Source organism: Scyliorhinus torazame, chromosome 18, assembly GCF_047496885.1.
Source record: "Scyliorhinus torazame isolate Kashiwa2021f chromosome 18, sScyTor2.1, whole genome shotgun sequence".
In the NCBI taxonomy this organism is placed as follows: Eukaryota; Metazoa; Chordata; class Chondrichthyes; order Carcharhiniformes; family Scyliorhinidae; genus Scyliorhinus; species Scyliorhinus torazame.
Window position 1 is genome coordinate 116809058 of NC_092724.1, and position 21589 is coordinate 116830646.

The window sequence follows — 21589 nt, forward strand, 5'->3', positions numbered from 1 at the left end:
TGATATAGCCATTCTTTCCTCAGCCCTTGGACTTGAGGAATCCCTGCTGCATGGATATAAATATATATTATTTGACAATTTATTTTTAATCTGCTTTCCTGCCAATGAGTAAAGAAAATTGGGAGTAATAAAGAATAGAGTAGGAGTGGCTCTCTCTCGAGTTTATATGATGCTGCTGTTGATCTCTTGCGATGAACTTGTAATTCTGAATGGACCAGAATCTTTCACCAAGGATTGAAGGGTTTTAGAGCTTGAGAGTACACAGTGTCCAGACATGTCCAAATGTATTTTTATTTGCATAGATAACATTGTGCCGCAAAGTATGAGTGACATTTAAGACTAAATTGTTGCCCAGAAGGGTGACTGCAAAGTGATGAGATTGCTAATCTGCTACCATTCACATATTACCATGTTATTTGGTTGCTATGTGGCTTTTGAGTAGTGTGTTACATTTCCCTAAAAAGCGGCGGATCAGACAGACTGGAACACGACCAACCTTTAATCATCTCAGTTCAATTTGTTTGCAAAATTACATGTTACAAAAAAATGCAAGCCTACTTCTGAAGAAATACTCGACAGACGGTTGAGTATTCTATGGCTGTGTTGTTTGGCCATGCAGCTTTCGTGCAGTGAGCCTGGCGGAGTTGTTGGGCTGAAATCAGTATTGGTCGAGTAGTTCCAATAATAACAAGTGTTGATGGTTTGGGCCAGTTACCAAGTAAAGTTGAAATCCAAACATTTCTCTTGAATATGACAATCGAAATGTTGGTAGGTATGTCCTCACACTGCAGTTGAGAGGATGCTATTTGAACTAACAAAGCTGTGGTAAAGTCACCTTGTAATCTGTTAATTGTATTTTAATAAAGTGATAAGAATTTGCACAGCAATAAAAGTTTTATTAAAAAGATTATTCTATTGTGTTTGCAAACCCAGATTATAAACAGCTACATTATGGAATAAGACCAATTAAACTATAAGAGCAAATGTTTGCAGATTTGCCCTAAATTGTAGCATTGAAGATTTGGGATGGTCATTCCTGGCCTCACAGCCATGTGTTTCCCGGTGGCTGGAGGCAGCCCCGGCCAGACCAGAGAATCCCATCTCCAGCGAACGGCCGGAGAATTCCGGCCTTGATCTTTCTTCACAGTAGGAATATGGGCTGGATTCTCCGTCCCGCCGCACCAGATTTCTGGTTCAGCACGCCGGCGGGATGCTCTGTTTCTCCGGCTGGTTAATGGGGTTTCCCATTGTGGGGCAGTCCCACGCCGTTGTGGAAACCCCCGGGCTGCCGGCAAAACGGAGAATCCCAACAGTGGAGAATCCAGCCCAGGGTTATCTTCAGTTGGAGAATTCAGTTGTCTATATCAGAACTCTCCCAGCACGTTTTTCTTCAAATGATTGCCATCTCTTCCTTTTTTTAAAAATAGAAACAATGGGTGGGATTTTCCAATCACCCCCGCCCGGAGATCGGAAATTCCTGCCCGAGGTCAATGGACCTTTGAATGGTCTGTGAAATTTTCCGTCCTGCCCGCAACCATTCCTGCGGCGGGCAGGACCAGAGTGTTTACTTCAGAAAGCGAAGGCATCTTGGTGGGAAACGTTCATCTTTGAACCTTGCCAACAGAGCCAATGTCGCTCTTTTTAAAAATTCATTCACAGGATGTGGGCGGCGCTGCAAGGTCAGCATTTATTGCCCATCCCTAAATGCCCTTGATAAGCCATTTCAGAGGGCATTTAAGAGCCAACCTCATTGTTGTGGGTCTGGACTTAAATGTAGTCCAGATCCGGTAAGCATGGCAGATTTCCTCCTCTAAAGGACATTAGTGAACCAAATGTTTTTTTTTTAATGACAATCCACAATGGTTTCATCGTCATCATTAGGCTTTGTGGTAGTATGCATTAGGGGTCATGTGGGACTGTGAAGCCGTGATGTCATTGGCTGACAGATCCCGGGTCCTGGTTGGCTGTTGACCTCTAGCTCCGCCCTGAAGGCGGAGTATAAGAACCAGGAGTTCTCCCCCGCAGGCCAGTCTGTTACTGAACTGCGGGGAACAAGTCACGCTTAATAAAGCCTCATCGACTTCATCTCTATTCGTCTCTCGTGAGTCTTTGTGCGCTACAATTTATTAAGCGTGCTTAAAGGACTATGGAGCTCAGGATCATCCCGGAATGCCTCAGGATCAGCCCCCACGCAGTGAACTCAGCAGCAGTTTTCAAACACTGGCAGACTTGTTTCGAGGCCTACCTCAGAACGGCCCCCGGCCGGGTCACAGAAGACCAGAAACTACAGGTCCTGCACTCGAGGGTAAGCCCGGAAATTTTCCCTCTCATCGAAGACGCAGAGGATTTCCAGACGGCGTTCGCAGCACTAAAGAGCATCTATATTCGCCCAGTGAACCAGATCTACGCACGCTACCAACTCGCAATGAGACGGCAAAGTCCCGGAGAATCGCTGGACGAATTCTACGCCGCGCTGCTAATTTTGGGACGGGCCTGCAGCTGCCCGCCGGTAAACGCGATTGAACACATGGACATGTTGATGCGCGATGCTTTTGTTGCAGGTATGAACTCCCCAAATCCGCCAAAGACGTTTGGAAAAAGAGTCGCTGGGACTCTCAGAGGCACGGGCCCTTGCAGCCTCCCTGGATGTAGCCGCGCGAAACGCCCGCGCGTACGGCCCCAACCGCGCGGCAGCCCCTTGGGCTCCGTGGACCCCCGTCGCGACAAACCCCCCCCCCCCCCCCACCCCACAGGCTTGCACGGTTCAGACTCCAAGTCGTCCCGGGGGAGCCCGCTGCTATTTCTGCGGCCAGGCGAAACACCCCCGGCAGCGCTGCCCGGCCCGCGCAGCGATTTGCAAGAGCTGCGGGAAAATGGGCCATTTCGCGGCTGTGTGCCGGTCCCGGGAGGTCGCCGCTGTCCCAGGAGAAGAAACAGTCCTGCGCGTTTCTAACGCTCCCCAACCCCCCCAGTGCCCTATGTACGACCCGCAAGCACAGCAATTTTGGGTCCCGGCCACCGCTGTCCCCGGAGAACAAGGAGTCCTGCGCGTTTCAAACGCTCACCAACCCCCCCAGCGCCCCATGTGCGACCCGCAGGTGCCGCCATTTTGGGTCCCGGCCACCACGAGGGGAGGAGGGGCGCCGCCATCTTGGGACCCCCCAGCCCTGTGCGACGCATGGGGGCGGCCATTTTGTCCACCCCTGCCACCATCTTGTGACCCCCCAGCCATGTGCGATGCATGGGGGCGGCCATTTTGTTCACCCCCGCCGCCATCTTGGACGGCAACAACGGACCCCAGTGTCGACGGCTCCACGGGGTTCGAGGAAGACGCTCAAGCACTACGATCACGTCTGGCCTCAATGACGCTGGACCAAGCATGGCCCCGGACGCTCCAGACGACGACAACAATGGTGCTGATAAACGGGCACGAGACACCATGCCTGCCCGACTCCGGGAGCACAGAAAGCTTCATCCACCCCGACACGGTAAGACGCTGTTTTTTGACCATCCGTCCCAGTGCGCAAAAGATTTCCCTAGTTGCAGGATCCCACTCCGTACAGATTAAAGGCTTCTGCGTAGTAACACTAACGGTGCAAGGGAGGGAGTTTAAAAACTACAGGCTCTACGTCCTTCCCCAACTCTGCGCGCCCACATTACTGGGATTAGACTTCCAGTGCAATCTGCAGAGCCTAACCTTCCAATTCGGCGGCCCAATACCCCCACTCACTATCTGCGGCCTCGCAACCCTCAAGGTTGAGCCCCCATCCTTGTTTGCAAACCTCTGCCCGGATTGCAAACCCGTCGCCACTAGGAGCAGACGGTACAGCGCCCAGGACAGGACATTCATTCGGTCCGAAGTCCAGCGGCTACTGAAGGAAGGCATAATCCAGGCCAGCAATAGTCCCTGGAGAGCACAGGTGGTAGTAGTAAAGACAGGGGAGAAGCAAAGGATGGTCATAGACTATAGCGAGACCATCAACAGGTACACACAACTAGATGCGTACCCTCTCCCCCGCATATCCGACATGGTCAATCGGATTGCCCAATATAAGGTCTTCTCCACCGTGGACCTCAAGTCCGCCTACCATCAGCTCCCCATCCGCCCAAGTGACCGCACGTACACAGCCTTCGAGGCAGACGGGCGATTATACCACTTCCTAAGGGTCCCATTTGGCGTCACAAACGGGGTCTCGGTCTTCCAACGAGAGATGAACCGAATGGTTGATCAACACGGGTTGCAGGCCACGTTCCCGTATCTCGACAACGTAACCATCTGCGGCCATGATCAGCAGGACCACGACGCCAACCTCCAAAAATTCCTCCAGACCGCTAAAGCCTTGAACCTCACATACAACGAGGACAAGTGCGTTTTCAGCACAAACCGGCTAGCCATCTTGGGATATGTAGTGCGCAATGGGATAATAGGCCCCGACCCCGAACGCATGCGCCCCCTCATGGAATTTCCCCTCCCTCACTGCTCAAAAGCCCTAAAACGCTGCCTGGGGTTCTTTTCATATTACGCCCAATGGGTCCCCCAGTACGCAGACAAGGCCCGCCCCTTAATACAGACCACGACCTTCCCTCTGTCGACACAGGCTTGCCAGGCCTTCAGCCGCATCAAAGCGGATATCGCAAAGGCCACGATGCGTGCCATCGACGAGTCCCTCCCCTTCCAGGTCGAGAGCGATGCCTCCGATGTAGCTCTAGCGGCCACCCTTAACCAAGCGGGCAGACCCGTGGCCTTTTTCTCCCGAACCCTCCACGCTTCAGAAATCCGCCACTCCTCAGTGGAAAAGAAAGCCCAAGCCATAGTGGTAGCTGTGCGACATTGGAGGCATTACCTGGCCGGCAGGAGATTCACTCTCCTCACGGACCAACGGTCGGTAGCCTTCATGTTCGATAATGCACAGCGGGGCAAAATTAAAAATGACAAGATCTTAAGGTGGAGGATCGAGCTCTCCACCTTCAACTATGAGATCCTGTACCGTCCCGGAAAGCTGAACGAGCCGTCCGATGCCCTATCCCGCGGCACATGTGCCAACGCACAAATTAACCGCCTCCAAACCCTCCACGAGGACCTCTGCCACCCGGGGGTCACTCGGTTCTACCACTTTATAAAGTCCCGCAACCTCCCCTACTCTGTGGAGGAGGTCCGTACAGTCACAAGGAACTGCCACATCTGCGCAGAGTGCAAACCGCACTTTTTCAGGCCGGATGGTGCGCACCTGATCAAAGCTTCCCGTCCTTTTGAACGCCTTAGTCTGGATTTCAAAGGGCCCCTCCCCTCCACCGACCGCAACACATACTTCCTAAATGTGGTGGACGAGTACTCCCGTTTCCCCTTCACCATACCCTGCCCTGACATGACAGCGGCCACAGTCATTAAAGCCCTTAACACCATATTCACACTTTTCGGTTGCCCCGCATACGTCCACAGCGACAGGGGGTCCTCCTTCATGAGTGACGAGCTGCGCCAGTTCCTGCTCAGCAACGGTATAGCCTCGAGCAGGACGACCAGCTACAACCCCCGGGGGAACGGGCAAGTAGAGAGGGAGAACGGCACAGTCTGGAAGACCGTCCTACTGGCCCTACGGCCCAGGGACCTCCCAGTTTCACGGTGGCAGGAGGTCCTCCCGGACGCTCTCCACTCCATCCGGTCGCTACTGTGTACTAGCACTAACCAAACGCCTCATGAGCGCCTCCTTGTCTTCCCCAGGAAGTCCTCCTCTGGAACGTCGCTGCCGACCTGGCTGGCGGCCCCAGGACCCATCTTGCTCCGAAAACATGTGCGGGCGCACAAGTCGGACCCGTTGGTCGAGAGGGTTCACCTCCTCCACGCGAACCCGCAGTACGCTTACGTGGAGTACCCCGACGGCCGACAGGACACGGTCTCCCTGCGAGATCTGACGCCCGCCGGCAACACGCACACCCCCCCCAACACCAATCACCCCCTCCCTGCCACCGGCGCACCCCGCCACCGCCCCCTTCCCGGGAGGATCGGTCCTCCTCCCAGGTCCGACCAGAAGTGAAGCTGAAGCAGAAACCGTAAGGCTCCCGGAGACGACAACACGGGAACAAGCACCACCACCGGGGCCGAGGCGATCGACAAGGACGACCAGACCGTCCGACCGACTCGTGGCATGGATGTAACACTACAATGTTGTGGACTTTAACGAGAACTTTTTTTCTTTTCCCCCTTACGACTACTGTAAATAGTGCAAAACAAAAAAAAACCCTGTACATACTGTGATGACATGCAAAAGTTTTCCTCCCAGGACCAGCCTTGTAAACCCTTACCACCATGCGAAGCACCACCCCGCCGGGTTCATTTTTAACAAGGGGTGAATGTGGTAGTATGCATTAGGGGTCATGTGGGACTGTGAAGCCGTGATGTCATTGGCTGACAGATCCCGGGTCCTGGTTGGCTGTTGACCTCTAGCTCCGCCCTGAAGGCAGAGTATAAGAACCAGGAGTTCTGCCCCGCAGGCCAGTCTGTTACTGAACTGCGGGGAACAAGTCACGCTTAATAAAGCCTCATCGACTTCATCTCTATTCATCTCTCGTGAGTCTTTGTGCGCTACAGACTTCAAATCCCAAATTTTTTAAAATGGAATTAAGATTTTCTCATCTGCCATGATGGGGTTCAAACCCAGACCCCCTGTGTCTCTGGATTGCTAATCCGGAGACAAAACCACTACACCACCACCTGCCGTAATGACAATAAGAATACAAATTATTTTGAGGGCTGGAAGATACTATTTATTTATACAATTAGTGCCTTATTCACCAAACAAGAAGCTGTACAGAAAGTATACATTTGATCATTAGATTTGTCCTGTTTATGCCACTTCTGTTGCTGAACTCATACTTGTCCCAGTTCCCCATTTGAGATTACGCTTCACCTCTCCTGAGGGCCACATAGTTGGATTCATCTGGTCCTTTGTCCTCTACTGTGAAATGTAGCTTCAGAGTTGGTTCCTAATTATTTATAGGATTTTATGAAAGGACCAAAAGCTGTTCCTGAGCCACATCTTGTTACAATCACTCCCAGAGTGAAAATTCTTTAAAAGGCACATTATACTTAAATTTTTACAAGTAAGCAATAGCTCGGCATTCCAATATAGGGAGATGAATTTGTGATATCCTCATCAGTATGTGGCTGATAAAACCAAAATGTTGAAAGTTTCTTTCAAGTTTTACTCCAACAAAAAGAGATTTTTGTGGTTATAAATGGAACCCATTCAGACAGCGAAGTGTCTGCACCCAGCACTCCCCGGTCAGGTAACCCAGAGCCAGGTGTGAACCCTTCACTTTTGTGCCATAAAAGCTCCTTTAATAACAGCAGTGTGACATACTTTCTACTCTTACCATCCTCTAGCCTGTATAAGTGAGATGGCCAATTGATGACAAAATTATTGACAAGAGAATTCGAGTTCGGAACTAGCGATGGCTTACTGCAGTTATACTGTGGGAATATGGCATTGAGATCGAGGATCAGCAATGATCTTATTGAATGGTGCAGCAGGTTCAAATGGCCGAATGACATACTATTGCTCCTCTTTTCTATGTGTGTTGCCAGTAAGACATGGTCTGCCAGCAGGAGAGTAGATGGGAAATCACGGTGAAGAAGAAGGAACACATTTTAGAAGCACCATTTTGGAAAGTAGTATCATTGAAACAAATGCGATGGGGGTAAGGAATGTTCCCCATACCCTATTAAAAAAAGCAAGCATAGCTAGGATTTAGTAGATTGCAACCGGGACAGCAGTCAATGGCAGGCAGAACAGATGTTAACTTGCTGGAGGGTGAGTTTAGCAACAGGTTATGATGCAGAGAGCGCGGATGAGGACTTTGATGGAGTGGGCTGCAGAAATACACGAGGCTGATGGTTATGCGCAATGAAACCCTTGGTGAATTGGCAGGTCTGGTTAGCACAATTGCTTCACAACTCCAGGGTCCCAGGTTCGATTCCCGACTTGGGTCACTGTCTGTGCGGAGTTTGCACGTTCTCCCCATGTCTGCGTGGTTTTCCTCAGGATACTCCGGTTTCTTCTCACAGTCCAAAGATGTCCAGGTTGGGTGGATTGGCCATGCTAAATTGCCCTTTGTGTCCAAAAAGATTAGGTAGGGTTACTGGGTTACGGTGCGAGGTTCGAAGTGTGGGCTTAAATAGGGTGCTCTTTCCAATGGCCGGGGCAGACTCGATAGGCTAATGGCCTCCTTCTGCACTGTAAATTATATGATTTCTATGATAAGACCTGTGGACAATGTTATGGGTAGGGCAGCACGGTGGCACTATTGGTTCACAGCACCAGGGACCCGGGTTTGATTCACGGCTTGGGCATGCCAGCAGATTGGGAAGGTTCATGTTGAGTTCCCAACTCAATACCACTTTTCAGGGCTTTGACCCCCCCTGTCCACCCTTGAACCTTCCTCTCCTTAGCAATTAAACTTCTAGCCAGTGATATTCATGCTGTGGAATTAACTGACATAATTACTTTCAAGCTAATACAGAAATAATTTGAGGTTGCTGACTGAGAAATTATATAACCAACAAAGTATATTTTAATTACTTACGTTCATGATGGGGCAGATGTACCATTAATATTATAGATTTTACTATGAATTAAGGGATATTGAACTTTTTACTTCAGACTGCATTGTTTTTTGCTGTTTTAAGTTCTGTATAGTATCAGAAAAAGCCGAAGGCTAGTCTTTCGATTAACATGTAATAGAAGTGGTTAATGCTCAAAGAGGGAGGTTGGATGGTGCAGTGGGTTGTATCCATGGCTCGGAACCAGAATCATAGAATTTACAGTGCAGAAGGAGGCCATTCGGTCCATCGAGACTACACTGGCCCTTGGAAAGAGCACCCTACTTAAGCCCACATCTCCACCCTAACCCCGTAACCCGAGCTAACCTCTTTGGACACTAAGGTTAATTTAGCATGGCTAATCCACCTAACCTGCACATCTTTGGACTGTGGTAGGAAACGGGAGCACCCGAAGGAAACCCACGCAGACACGGGGAGAATGTACAGACTCCGCACAGACAGTGATCCAAGCCGGGAATTGAACCTGGGATCCTGGAGCTGTGAAGCAACAATGCTAACCACTGTGTTACCATGCCACCCTGGGTTCTAGAGCCATTCCAGAACTTGATGGCGAAGGAAGGTGCGTTTAATGCAACCAAACAGGTCGAGTATCAACTTGTAAAACGTCTGGTTCACGCCAATGCCAGATGGTAGGAGTGGGAGAGATTCCTGTCTGGCCAGATGATGGAAATAAAATTGGAGCCACGACCATCTATCAATAGCTCCAGAGCACAACATGCATGTAAAAGTACACATTGCTACAGCAACTCAGGCCTCAGATGGCTGGACGGCTGGTGTGGATCAGTTTAGTGCCAACAATACAGGGTTCCATCCCCGTTCAGGATGGGGTGGATTTGGGAACTGCCTCCTCGCCCTATCCGCGATGCTGTGGGACTGACCTGTCCTTGGACAGAGAGCTGAATGTTTCTGAATGGAGAATGTTCAACGTAAGGTAACCTAGACACAAAATATAAGTCATTAGAAACAAATATTCGCTAGGTATAGTGCAAAATTGCACTAGAAAATGTTTCAGCAAAAATTGTTTGATAATAATTTAGCTGTCACTAATATATGAGTATTTTTGGAAAGGTGTTGGACAGTAATGACAATGTTCTGCCTCATATGGGATATGCTGATGTAAACTCCATCCGCTATACCATGTTTGCTAAAGAGATTTTCCAATGCTGGTGTTCTGGCCATGAAATCACAGTTGTTGCTACACAGGGAGACTGTCGACACCAGTTTATTACAATTCTGACTTAAAGTTACACGCAATTATTTGTGATGATATTACATTTAGCTTCTTACAGCCATCTGCATGTTGTTGCCACCAAGACACAAGGCTGGTGACATGTTACAACCAGAGTGATCTCCTGTGAGATTCAGACTAATGTAAATGTGTCGCTATTATCTTATTTGTTGCAGTTAAGGTCATGATTAGCAAATGAGGATGTGCTCCGTATAATTTACTTTTAAATGTATAATCAGCTTGTTGTTGATTTGTTGCACTACATTTTGTTAAACCTGCTGTGATCTTTGTTTGAAAGCTTAACACTTGTATCTATTCTATCGGACTAGCCTAGAAAATGTGAATTCAAATCCCACGTTAGCAAGTTATGGGATTGATTTCAGTTGATCAAATCTTTTCTATATTAGCATCAGGATTAAAATCACCATGAAAGCTGCTGTGTTTTTCACATAATCTGCATTGATCTTTCGTGACAATAATCCACAAGGCCAAACAGCAAAGAAAGAAGTATTTGATCTTTGAAACTTCTTCAGAATGTCATTTTGTTCTTGGGATGCAGATAATGCTGCGAAGGTAGAATTTATTATCTGACTCCGGTTGTACTTCCATAGCTCCTGGGCAACGCCTCTTCAGAAACCATCGAAACTCAACCTTAACCACAATGATTAGTGGAACTGAGGGCTTTGCAACAATCCAGTAGATTTCATGGTCAATTTCATTCTGCAATTTTAACAAATTGTTGTATACCACACCAAAAAATTAAATAATGTAATTTGCAAAGATATTTGTGGAATAATGCAAATATACATGATAAATGATATCACAAGAAGATTAACTAGAAAAGAACATAATGTGAAGTGTTAACTGGGTTGAAAATTAGCTTGCAAATGAAAGTACTAAAGTGATGATAAATAGACAAGGCTTTGTTTACAGGGGAAAAAAATCCATTGATATAATTATTTTAATGTAGCAAAAATCACCCAAGATAGTGCAATGTTTTTGGATCTACTAAAACATTATTATTACATTTATACAATAATAGATATCCTATTTGCTGATAACAATTCCAAGGTATGTGGTCAGGAAATGAATATAGAGGAACTTCATGAGATTCAAATAGATCTGGACAAAGAAAGAGAAGAACCAAGGATGTCATAGCATTTAACAAAATGCTTTGAACCAGGAAATGTGGAACAAAATAATGGCTGAACACCCCTTGAAAAGGGCCTGAAGCTGTTATTCTAAAGGCTGTTTTAAAATAGAACACATTAAGGCCAGTGAAAATTTCAAGACCAAATTGTTCGAAACAAATAGTGAATTGAGGAATGTTGAACGCTTCTCAGATTTACAGTGTATCTAGTTTCACTGGAGATCAGGTTTAATTGAGACTTGATTTAGATCGTCGAGAGAAAGTTTGCATTTATGTAAATGCCAGATTATGTCTTTCGGGGTGGTACAAAGCGTTTCACGTTCAGTTAATTAGTTAAAGGTACAGTCACTGTTGCTATGTCAACAAGCACAACCATTTTGCGCAGAGGAAGATCCTACAGAAAATAATGAAGTAAATGTGCAGTTAGTCTTTTGTAATGATGGACGTTGAGTGAAGAATGTGGCCTAAGATTTCAAGGGAAGCTCCAGTCCAACAAAACATGCCGCAGAATCTTTAACATCCACCTGAACGGGCTGATAGTTTAACCCTTAATTTGACAGCTGTAACTTCCCGAGACAGTGCTCACTCAAAGCTGTACCGAAATGCCAATCTGTATTAGGGTGGGATTTGAACTGATAATGTCCTGACTCAGAAGCTGTGAGCCCGGCTATCATTAAAGTGGCTGGAGGCATTACGGCTAGTTAATTCATTTAAATGGTGTTTACGGTGCTTGGAGACATAAATGTACAGTGAATGCACTTAAATGATAATAAAAGTTGAATTCTCTTCACCAGTAGTAGATGTGTGCAATAGACTCCCATTGACAATAGTTTACATGCTCATTAATGATTTTCAGAAAACAATTGGTTAAACACAACATTCAATGTTTCCAGAAAATTACAAACAGAGGTGCAAAGAAGAAAGACTAGCATTTATAAAACACCATTCACCATCACTGGATGCCCCAAAGCGATTTGCAGCCAATGAAGTACTTTTTGAAGTATAGTCACTGTTGTGTGTAGGAAATGTGGAAGCCAATTTGCACACATCAAACTCACGCAATCAGCAATGTGATAAAGACCTGATAATCTATTTTACTGAGATGCTGATTGAGGGTAAAGTTTTGGCCAGGGCACCGGGGAAATGTCAATTACTAAGAAGCATACGTTTAAGGTATGAGGGGGTAAGTTTAGAGGAGATGTGCTAGACAAATCTTTTTCGCAGAGGGTGGTGAGTGGCTGGAACACCCTGCTGGTGAAGGTGGGGAAGCAGATATAATAGTTGCATTTAAGAGGCATCTTGATGAATACATGAATAGGATGGGAATAGAGGGATACGGACCCCGGCAGTGCAGAATGTTTTAGTTTCGACTGGCAACATGATCAGCGCAGTCTTGGAGGGCTGAAAGGCCCATCCTGTGCTGTCCTGTTCTTTATTCTTTTGTTCTATGATAGTTCCCCTGCTCTTCTTTGTCCATTAACAAGGCAGACAGAACTCCTGTTTAACCTTTTACATGAAAATCTGTTTGTCCAACAATGTAGTACTCCCTCCGTACTGGGAGGAGTACTCAAGTCCTGGAGTGGGAAATAAGCCTACAACCTACTGACTCAAAGGTGAAACACTACCAACATGACTGAACTGGTGCTTAAAATCCTTAATTCCTTTAATGTTCGGGCGATGGGAATATCAGTTGAATCAGGGTTTAGTAATATAAGTTCTGAAGTTGATCTCACCTTTTGGAGCTTTGTTGTGTTACCTCAGGAGGAGATTTCATGGTATTTTACAGTCTTGGGATGTTTTCTGTTTTTTGTTCCCTCCGGCTATTAAATTAATTGAATAGGGTAAATGAGCATGCAAAACTCTTCATTCTCAGCGTATAGCCATTGCTGGCAAGGCTGGCATCTATAGCCCAGGGGTCATTGCTCTTGAGAGGAAGGTTACTAGGCCACTTACGAGGCACGTTCAGAGAGCTAAAAGTCAGCCAAATTGGTGTGGAACTGAAGTCACATTTAGGCCGAACTATTTGAGGACAGAACTTTTTTCTTCCTAAAACCATGGCCACAAGGACCCCCACCCCTCTGAATCACTGGCAAGGCCTCCCACCAAGTGAGCAACATCTCATTATAAGCTGACCAAATGCCACATCACCCTTCAGGAACCGCTTCAGGTCCTTCCCCCCTTCAGTCCCGCCCCATGTCCCCTCTTTCAGGCCTTCTTCAGTACCCATTCAGGCTCCCCCCTTAACAGTGCCAACCTGGTGGCGGGGTGGGGGGGGGGGGGGGGGGGGGTAAGGGGGTGAGAACCCTCTCTACTTTTATCTAAAGGGGGGGGGTCCTGTTTTTCAACATATCAAGTTGTCGTTGAAAGTCTTCACTCCGATGTGTTGAAACCTTGAGGGGGCGCGCTGCACCGGAAAACGGGGCTGGCGGGACGGAGAATCCCCCCCTCTACATTTTGATTAACGCAATGCTTTTTCTGTCAAGTGGAAAAATATTCATCAAAATCACCAGCAAAATGTCATCAAACGGTTTACATTTAGATACAGAGTGTAAAGATTTCTGATCCTCAGTACTCATATGGAGTGGGAGAACTTGAAATCTTTGCAGGTCACACTGGCACATTCCCTCGTGCACCTTATACAATCTACGTTGTGAACTAATTACTTTCTTGGCTCGAAGTCTGGCGTCAGAGACTGGCACCCCGAATGGTTCTTTAACTTCCCATATGGCTATTAGTTTTGTCTCACCCTTGGCAGGTAGTGTTGTTGGGCTGTTTTCATTAAGCGGAACATCACAACTTAACCTGATTCCCCTTTTCACCCAGCGCCCACTCTTTGTGCTTTCAGACGGTGTTTTTCGATCACAGTGAGGAACCCGGAACCATTCTATGTACCATAGGGGCTGTTTAAATATTTGTTTCCATTTCATTTGGATTTGGTGCAAGGCAGGGGCGAGCACGACCAGCTACATCTGAATTAAATTAGCGTTTAGATTTTCGATTTAATGTTCATTAGACCAATTTCTGCTGCCAGTTTTGGGTGGGATATTGGGTGGGAATTTGGTATTGAACAGTAGAGTAATGAAAACCTGAAACACATTGCAACCCAAAAGATTAGTTTAGATGTTAAAATTCACAGACGAACTGTAATCAGTGCCATGGGGACCTATGAGTAATTCTTGCTTTTAAAAAATTGGTTAAGAGGGTTTTCTTAACATTTGAATGAAAATTCTAGACAGCTGAAGCTTCACCTTTGCAGTATGTGATGAAATCCTCTGCACTCAATGATGGTGAGCTTGAATGCAGCACCGAGGCCACACATTAGTTATTTTCTTCACTGACGAGCTGAGCTTGCCAATGCAGGAAGACTCCTCGTGGATAGGGGCGCCATTTTTAAAGGCAGCCCCGATCTTTCAACCCAGCAGCGCCCCACCATGTCCTGCAGACCCACCCACTTCACCCAACTTACCTCAAGCACCCCCTCACCCCACCTCTTATGGGTAAGACAGCCCGGGGCTGACCCCTGGCACTTGCACCTGGGAACATTGGCACTGCCCGCCAGGCACCATGACAGTGCCCCTGCCAGCCTGGTAGCACCAAGGTGCCATTCTGGCAGCGCCAAGGTGCCCAGCAGGAATGACAGGATGCTACCCTGCCCTGTGGCCGACCACCCGGGGGTTCTCCACGGTGCCGTGGCAAGGTCTCCCAGGCGAGGCTGTTAGGTCCCGGGCACTGGGAGAATCCGGCGAATGCATATTTAAATGAGCCTAATGGCTCATTTAAATATGCATGTCTGGATCTCGTCCAGCGAGAGCAAGATCCAGATCGCAACAAGTCGGGCGCGACGAGGCTGTAAAAACGTGCCCCCCAACTCCGCAGCAAGATTCCGCCCTATGTTTTCAAAAGCTTTATTGTGGAAAAGAGTCCGAGATACATTCCATTCCAGCTGTTGTTCTGTATACCACATATACTTGATGAATTGCTTGATCATTTAATTGATGCTGTCTGTTTTTACTTAAGATTCTTTTGAAAACCATGTTATTCTGCAGTGTGTGGAATGCTGCTTCCCCGCTGACACATACGACAGTTAGTCTTCCTTACTTATCCACACTAGTAGCATCAAATTCACAGACTCCTCTTGATACTATGACAGCATCAAATTAATCAACTTCAAACATGAAAAATGTGACTGAAATATGTACAAACCGCAGTGCAGATTCAGAGAATCCCTACAGTGCAGAAGGAATCCATTTGGCCCATCCGGTCTGCACCGACCCTCTGAAAGAGTACCCTAGCTAGGCCCACTCCCCTGCAACCCAGAACCCCACCTGGCATTTGGACGCTAATTTTAGCATGGCCAGTCCACCTAACCTGCAGATCATCGAACTGTGGGAAGAAACCGGAGCAGCCGGAGGAAACCCACGCAGACACACGGAGAACATGCAAACTCCACACAGTCACACAAGGTCGAAATTGAACCCGGGTCCCTGGAGCTATGAGGCAACAGTACTAGCCACCATGCCGCCCCAAGGTATTTGCTCGAATGATAGCGTTCATTAGCTAGCTTATTTCTTGCCCAGTAAAACAGATTGGATGATGTAGTCAGCTGGTAAACTGTCCTGTCTGAATTTACATTTTCCTCAGAGTGAACAACGTATCACCTGCTGCTCTGGTAACACAGAGTTTGGCATTTGATGCCAATGAGTGGGGAGGGCACTTCCAGAGCAATTCCGCTCCCGTTATGGGATTGGATTCTTCAGCTCAGGAACAGTGGAATGAGGAGGCTTCTGACCTCTGAACTCTGCACACCAACTGGGGTCAAGAATATCGGTCAAATTGTCACTGGATGACTCTCATTTGTCACTCAGCCTCCAACCAATAGGAAACTTCCTGAAGAAACTGAATTGTAGGAATTGATTTTATTTAGAAGGAGTACGATTATCATGGAAGGTAATTTGGATCAAAGTATATTCACTGGGAAGTATTTGTGCCAAGTTTGTGATGAGTTGCAGCTCATTAGTATGGATCTTGTCTTCCACTAACTGCAGAGGATACACTGGCTGTCAATAACAATATTAAATTGTGTTTGGACAGATCACATGTGTAGAGTGAAAAGTATCAGGGAGATTTCTGGGAGGTCAGTAAGAAACTGGCCAATCCAAATAGCCAACATTAGTTTTCATTATTTTCTTATGTTCTTCTAGCTTTTCCTCAATGGATTATACACTTTGATACTCTACCTGAAATGAAAACTTTCAAAGATCCGTCTACAATTTGTTTTGCCCATTTGAAACATTTTGCTCACAGCGTCTTCTCTTTAATCAGGTGGCAACAGTCTTCAAAGTCATCAGGGCTATCGAGCAATCTGCAGTCGTCCGGTGCCAAGGCTGATGCACTCAGGGAAGAAATGGAGGAAGCAGCGAACCGAGTGGAGATCTGCAGGGTACCAGCCATTACTGGAGTTTTATACGTTTGTGTACACTACCCATGTGCGGAGGTTGAGCAATGGTGCAGCAATGCTCAGCACTTTACACAAATGCTGCACTATTCACACTTCACAAGTTGCTGGAACTGTGGACAGTGCTCCAGAGCCTCGGCTTTTGAATAAGCCCAAGTAGTAAGCTTGGCTGGCAGTTCAACTACGGAGACCATCATAATCCAGTACAATGCTTGCACGTGGGTGTATATATATTGTATTTGCTTTCCAGTGAGGATCATTGGATCGTAATCTGGATACAACGCATTCAAAAAGATTGTTTGCATCAGTAGACACCCATATTGCACTGTGTAAAATCTTTCTATGAGTAATAACTACCTGGATCAAATTAAGTAGAGGAGTATATTTCAGGGTTCTGACACAACAAAAGGACTTGTGTTGATGTCATAAACTGCAAAGTATGACTGTGTGCTGCAACCATCTAATCCTTGAAATATTATAAATTTGAGAATACTCCAATATATTTTTCCACATATATGGTGTTGACCACCATTTTGGTTTCCCCGTTTAATGTTGGTTTTTATTTTCTGGGTTTATTTTGCCATCGAGTCTCTTTGCATTGGTCCTATGTCATGTGACCAAAAGTGGTCATGTTTAATGACTGCAGACCAGTCCCAGCTCAAATGGGGTCAATCAATGGGAAGAGGGTTTAACTGAGGTATAATTGGCTATGTAAGGCAATACAAAAAGAGCATTTTCTAACAATGTCAGTAAGTCAGTAGATGACAGGAATGTGTCAGCGCAAGAAATTATGTAATCACACTCTGGAATGCAAACAGGAAGGTGTTGGAGGAGAAACACTTTTGAAGCTCATTTTTTATTTCACTAAATATATTCACCAGAGATAAATCTTCCTGGATATCTGATATTACCAACTATCAGAGTGAGGGTAGTTCTTTTCGCAATGAAAAGTATACCAAAAACTGAAACGCTCCTGCAGTGACAGTAGAAACGTGAGTCTACCCGTAGTTGAAGAACATCAAATCAATTGGATACCCTCTTCTATGTTGTCATTTGTATAATTCTATGAAAATGAATATCCTTCGACAAACTCAAATGTCCATCAAAGGGAGACTATTGCAATACCTGTTTGTTCAGCATTGATTGGTTAAAAAAAAGGTTGGAAGATAGTCTGCTGCCAAGTAAAAAACAAATGACATCAAAAGATTTATTTAACTTACAAGCTGATAATGGCAATTTAATATGAGTTCTCATTCATTTATGCCCAAGAGCCACCTCCGAGATACAAAGAGGTAACAGAAAAGTCAGAAATGTTGAAGGTTCTCATGTGTACTGTGTTGTGTCTAGTTTGGCTCCTGTACTGTTTTGTGTTTGTTAGCCACTGTTGGTCAAGAACCCATTGTAACTAGTTTTTGAGCTTAACTGGTTTATCCTGTATCAATACATTCAATTAATAGATAAAAATGTAACCCTCTCATAGCACTACTGAAGAATAGCTTGAGTGTAGGAACAGCCTCATTAGCTTTCAGATTCAAACATTGCTGAGAACTTATTGTATTGTGAGGAATGTCACGATGGCAAGTCTTTTACTGTCATTAAGCCTGTGACCCCCTAAATCTGAATCTTTTACACATCAAATACTTCCCAGGGATGCTGAGAATTGTATGTACCCACCCCAAGGCACAAAATGATCCCATTTTATCTGCTCACTGTGCTCTGAAGGTACATGATGCTAGTATTTACAAGAGCCTTCCTGTTGGTGTGCAGTGAATGTCAGTAAGTCGGGAATCACTGGTTCAGATACTTAGTGCTCCCGCCATTGGAGAATCAGGACTGTGTCCCGCTGGCATTAGGAGTATCAACGAGATAGTATTCACATACGTCTTCTATGCTAATTTATGCATAGTGGTGAACACACTGGTTCCCCTGCACTCACTAGATTTGGGCCACCATTTTGAACCCGTGCTCCGACCCCAGCGTCCAGAGGCTGCCCCCCCCCCCTCCCACCACATCCAAAATATTGACCACCCCGCTGACAAGAGGAACATCTCCAAACCCTCATCAAGGAGGCGAATCCTCTCTTTCCCCCCCCCCCCGCTCCCCAAACACCACGCATGCATGGGGCTGACCTGACACCGCGCGCACACAAACCCCCAGCCACTATCCCCAGCTCACCACCCCCCTCATCAACCCTCCTCCTCTCCCCTCAGCCACCCCCCTTCAGTCCCTTCCCCCAGCATTATCAATGGTACATTACCCCCGACACTATGACACACCCTGGTAGTGACGCGCTAGCCTGGTGCACTGGACTGGGGAGGGGGGCAAGGGGTCAACCCATCATTGCTTATTTGCCCCTCTGCTGCTTCCATGCTGAAGATGGAGGGTCCCCCAAGGGTTTTGAGAATTGGGTGGGCTCAGGCTGTGGGTAAGGGGCTGACACCGGGGCCCTCCCCCCGGGACGGGGCCCTGTGTCTGAAAAGCCCCTTCCAGCCCTGGAAAAGCTGAAGATCACTGTTGGCATGGTGATCTCAGGCTGCCCTCTGTTCAAAACCATCATTCTTCTCTGACCTATTTAAACTCTGAACTGGCCTCACTCTGAACTGCTCTGTCTGACAGCTGATGAGCAGATCAGATAGTTCATTGAAGATGCAAGCCAGGTACACTTTCCCTTTCCTCACATCTGCTTCTTCAGCCCCATGCTGATAAAACTGCTGTTTTTTGAAGTGGCTGAGCCTTTCTACAAACCCCATATCACTTGAAAAGCCCGGAAATCCCCTGAGATCCTTTGAAATGCTTAGCATTCATTCACTTTCACTGTGCAGTACTAGCCTTTGATTGGCAGCTTAATGGTTTAAACACAGCAGACAGGAGGTTTCTTTATTTGTCCTTCCCTTTGTTTATAAACAACCTTGTTCTGATTGACAGCTGCTGGCCACTTCAAAACGCTAAGTGCTTTCACTTCCATTTTTCTAACAGCAGAAAGCAGTTAGCACTGTTGGAGTGGGCAGCAGCTGTCAATCTCAACAAGGTTGTTTATATGCATTGGGGTAAGGATCAATGCAGAGTACTTCAGATGCATTCAAGTATGAAGGGAAATATAAATAAACAAACCTCCTGCCTGTTGTGTTTAACCAACTAAGCTGTCAATCAAAGGCTAGTCAATGGTACTGCACTGTGATGTTATACATTTCAAAGGATCTCAGGAGATTTCAAAGCTTTTAAAGTGTTGTGGACTTTCCAGGAAGTTCAGACACTTCAAAAAGCAGCAGTTTTGAAAGGTTAGGCCTTGACGGAGCACATGTGAGGAAAGGGAAAGTCTTCCTGGCTTGCATCTTCAATGAACTGTCTGGTCTGCTCATCAGTCTGCAGAGCAGTTCAGAGTGAGAAGACCGATTCAGAGTTTAAACAGGTCAGAGAAGGATAATGATTGCCTGAGGGTTGCCTGACATTACCATGCCAAGAGTGATCTTCAGATTGCCCAATGCTGTAACGGAAATTCCAGACACAAGGCCCCCAACCCCGTGGGAGGGTCCCGGGGTAAACCCCCTTACCCACAGCCCGAGCACACCTAATCCCTAGAACCCTTGGGGGACCCTCCACCCTCCACCTGGCAGCAGCAGAGGGGCACATTAGCAATGGGCTAAACTCCTTGATCCCCCTCTGTGTCCATCGCACCAGGACAGCGCTTGGCAATACTTACAGTAAAGCCCACTCGATGGAGTTTCCGCTGGGATGGGGGGGGGGGGGGTCGTGCAGACATATGCTTCCAACCCATTAATCACATTAAAATTAATGCGTATGAGCTATTTGTATGTTCCCGCCGGCAGGGGGCAGGAAACCTGCTATGACTGCCAGGGCGGGACCTGAGACTGGGGACCCATCTGCCACCGGGTGCTGATCCCGGTTTTGGGTCAACGCGGGATTCTCTGCCCAATTGGGATTCCCGATCTTAGCAGCAGGGAGCGGAGAATTCCACCCGTAATCTCCTAAAAATGAGCCTATCCAAGGCCCAAGAAACAGGTGAGCAACACCTCACCAGCCTGAGGATGAGTAGTTAAAGTATATGCTTTTATAATATGTCAGGTTTAATGTGGTTTATTGAAAATTCTTTTTAGTTAACCTTCAAGATATCTAGATACATCAAGATAAAACTGATTATCTGAGTACCGACTGCCTCTCAGCACTATAATGTTTTGATAGAAATGTAATGAAACTGGCTGACCTTTAGTCACCTTTAGATGAAGGTAGAGAATAAGCGTAACACTGCAATGGCAAAATTGTAGTCTTATTTTCAATATATTTTAATTAGAGTTACACACCAGAGTTATATTACAGCTCCATCCTGACCAATTCAATAAATAGGGTCCAAGATGATTGCTTTCATAATAAGATACTCCTCTGTTTTCTTTTCAGTTGACTAGCGCTGTCCTGTTCTGGAAACTAAATAATTTGCAGAGAATGAGCAAGCAATTGAGAATATTCCACCAGATCACTTACATTGATCACTATTGAAAATGAAAGGTAGAGATATAAACAAAACCTCAGGTTTCACTATTAAGTATGCAATCCAAAGATGTGTAGGTTAAGTGGATTGCCCATGATCCATGCGCCAGAGTATGGGGATAGGGTGGGGGATTGGGCGTAAATGAAGTTCTCCTTCGAAGGGTCAGTGCAGTCTCGATGGGCCAAATGACATCCTTCTGCACTGTAGGGTTTCTATGGATTCTATACCTTGGTTGGGATATAAAAACATATTAATCAAGAGGTGACTACATTATTAATAACCCACACTTACTCAAAAATGACTCACAGCATAATTCACTATCATTCCAAAAACAAGCCAAATCAAATCTAGAACATCTTAAGTGTTGTGGAACTCACTAACATATTTCCATTTTTCTGTCAAATGCAGGATCAACTGGCAGCGGACATGTACAGTTTTGTGGCCAAAGAAATAGACTATGCAAATTATTTTCAGACAGTGAGTACAATAGAAATATAAGGATTATTGAAATAAAAAACAGAAAAAATGTTAAAACTTAAAACTGATTTAAATCAGTCTCCTCAGTGAATTGACCGGAATGCTGCCTTTGATTTAAAAGTCCTTTGATCAGCTTGGGATCTAATTACCCCATCCCC

The 21589-nt window shown here is 46.3% G+C and overlaps 1 protein-coding gene and 1 long non-coding RNA gene across 14 annotated transcripts in view; one reads left to right on the forward strand and one right to left on the reverse strand.

The window, feature by feature from the left end:
- Window positions 1–16715, reverse strand: part of LOC140395436 (uncharacterized) — a 75584-nt gene extending 58869 nt beyond the window's left edge. For 2 of the 3 annotated variants that reach the window (XR_011936190.1, XR_011936191.1), the window contains exon 1: window positions 16233–16715. This is a non-coding gene — a long non-coding RNA (uncharacterized lncRNA). Of the gene's footprint in view, window positions 1–9495; window positions 9542–16232 lie in introns of those variants that run through there. The other variant, XR_011936192.1, reaches the window with a different exon arrangement.
- The window catches only part of arhgap44a (Rho GTPase activating protein 44a), a 486303-nt gene that overhangs the window by 363884 nt on the left and 100830 nt on the right, over window positions 1–21589 (forward strand). For 10 of the 11 annotated variants that reach the window (XM_072483177.1, XM_072483178.1, XM_072483181.1 and 7 more), the window contains exons 7-8: window positions 16318–16435; window positions 21363–21431. In XM_072483177.1, the coding sequence (XP_072339278.1) occupies window positions 16318–16435; window positions 21363–21431 (187 nt within the window). The remainder of the gene's footprint in view (window positions 1–16317; window positions 16436–21362; window positions 21432–21589) is intronic. The other variant, XM_072483176.1, reaches the window with a different exon arrangement.